This window comes from Acomys russatus, chromosome 3, assembly GCF_903995435.1.
Source record: "Acomys russatus chromosome 3, mAcoRus1.1, whole genome shotgun sequence".
Taxonomy (NCBI): Eukaryota; Metazoa; Chordata; class Mammalia; order Rodentia; family Muridae; genus Acomys; species Acomys russatus.
Window position 1 is genome coordinate 80545082 of NC_067139.1, and position 1715 is coordinate 80546796.

The window sequence follows — 1715 nt, forward strand, 5'->3', positions numbered from 1 at the left end:
TGCTCTTTAAATGTCACTAACAATTTTAAAGACAATTTGCACTTTAGAATGATGAACAGTGAAATTTTTTTCTCTGACACCATTCTTAATTTTACTCAGGAACTTATTTTATGCAATTACCTTGCACTTAGGACATAAAGTCATCATTATAATTTAACCATTTATATCACAAACAATGGTAGTTTGCATGATTCTAGAATCACCTGGTGGCTCTTCATTCTTACTCACTATGAGGCTGTTTCATATAGATCCTTAATTTTTCCCAGGATTTACATAGTGGTTTCTCAATTTCCTCAAGGCTGACTTAACATCTTCATTTCTCAAGGAATATATGATAGGGTTCAGTAATGGCGTACAAATGATATAGAAAACAGAGAGGAACTTATCCACAGACAGTCTGCTAAAAGGCCATATGTAGAAATAAATACATGGCCCAAAAAAAAGGATCACTACTGTGATATGGGCAGTTAGTGTAGAAAGTGCTTTGGATGACCCACTAGAGGACTGACGCTGGACAGTGACTAAAATGACAATATAGGAGATAATTAAAACCAGGAAACAGCTCAGTGAGATCAGGCCACTGTTCACCAAGGTCAAAATTTCCATTCTGTATGTATCCATGCAAGCCAGCTTTATCACCAAAGGAAGATCACAAAAGAAGCTATCTACCTCATTGGGACCACAGAAGGGCAAATTTACTGTAAATACCAAGTGGCTCACAGAATGAAGAATACCTACTGCCCAGGAAATAGACACAAAAATTATGCATATTCTCCTACTCATAATTAAATTGTAGTGCAGTGGCTTACATATTGCTACAAACCTGTCATATCCCATGGCTACGAGCAACATCATTTCACTCCCAACAAAGCTATGAAGAAGAAATATTTGGGCCATGCAACCCTTGAAAGAAATAGTTTTGTGCTCAACAAAAAAGTCCACAAGCATCTTGGGAGTGGCAAAATTAGATTGGCAGATATCAATGAAAGAAAGGTTACTGAGCAAGAAGTACATAGGAGAGTTCAAATGTGAATTAGAAAAAATGATGATGATAATCATGATATTGCCCAAGACTGATGTCACATAGATGACAAAGAATATGGTAAAAAGTACAAGCTGAAGTTCCCAAAATTGAGAAAGTCCCAGTAGCACAAACTCAGATATGGTGGATTCATTACTGTGAGCCATGTATCCAATGCAAAGTCACCTAAATAAAAATTAAGAAAATATTACCATCACTTGCCTTGTAGTGTACCTAATTCTTAAAGAAAATTTCAGTGAGATTTCCAGTGTATCTATTAATTTAATTATACATATATGAAAATGTTACATAATGTGATAAATAAGTAAAATGAGATATAAATAAAAATAAGTAGTTGTTAATTTTATCTTAAGGCTTTTGCCTTGTTCTTAGCATTTTGGTTATCATGTGTAAAAGTGCAATGATGAATTCTTCAGAAGACTTTAAGAAGTTTGGTAACAATAATTAAAATAAATATTGTACTATGTACTAGAGAATAAAGTGATTTGAAAGTAAGAAACAAAAATAGTTTATTAACTTATCATCTTTTTTTCTAAGATAAAAGAGGATGTTACCATTACAAAAATGTGAAATACTAACCTAACCACATTTCATTGTGTACAATAAAAGGCATTTGTTTGGTGGTAAGGAAAAAAAAAGAACTGAGAGATGAGGTGGTGAGGGATTGAGCAGG

General features: G+C 33.6%; 1 protein-coding gene across 1 annotated transcript; it reads right to left on the reverse strand.

Annotated features, from left to right (window-relative positions):
- Positions 1-252: 252 nt before the first annotated feature.
- Positions 253-1188, reverse strand: LOC127186743 (olfactory receptor 4K1). The gene has a single exon (XM_051142982.1). It carries the CDS (start codon positions 1186-1188, stop codon positions 253-255), a length of 936 nt encoding a protein of 311 aa, XP_050998939.1.
- Positions 1189-1715: the final 527 nt, after the last annotated feature.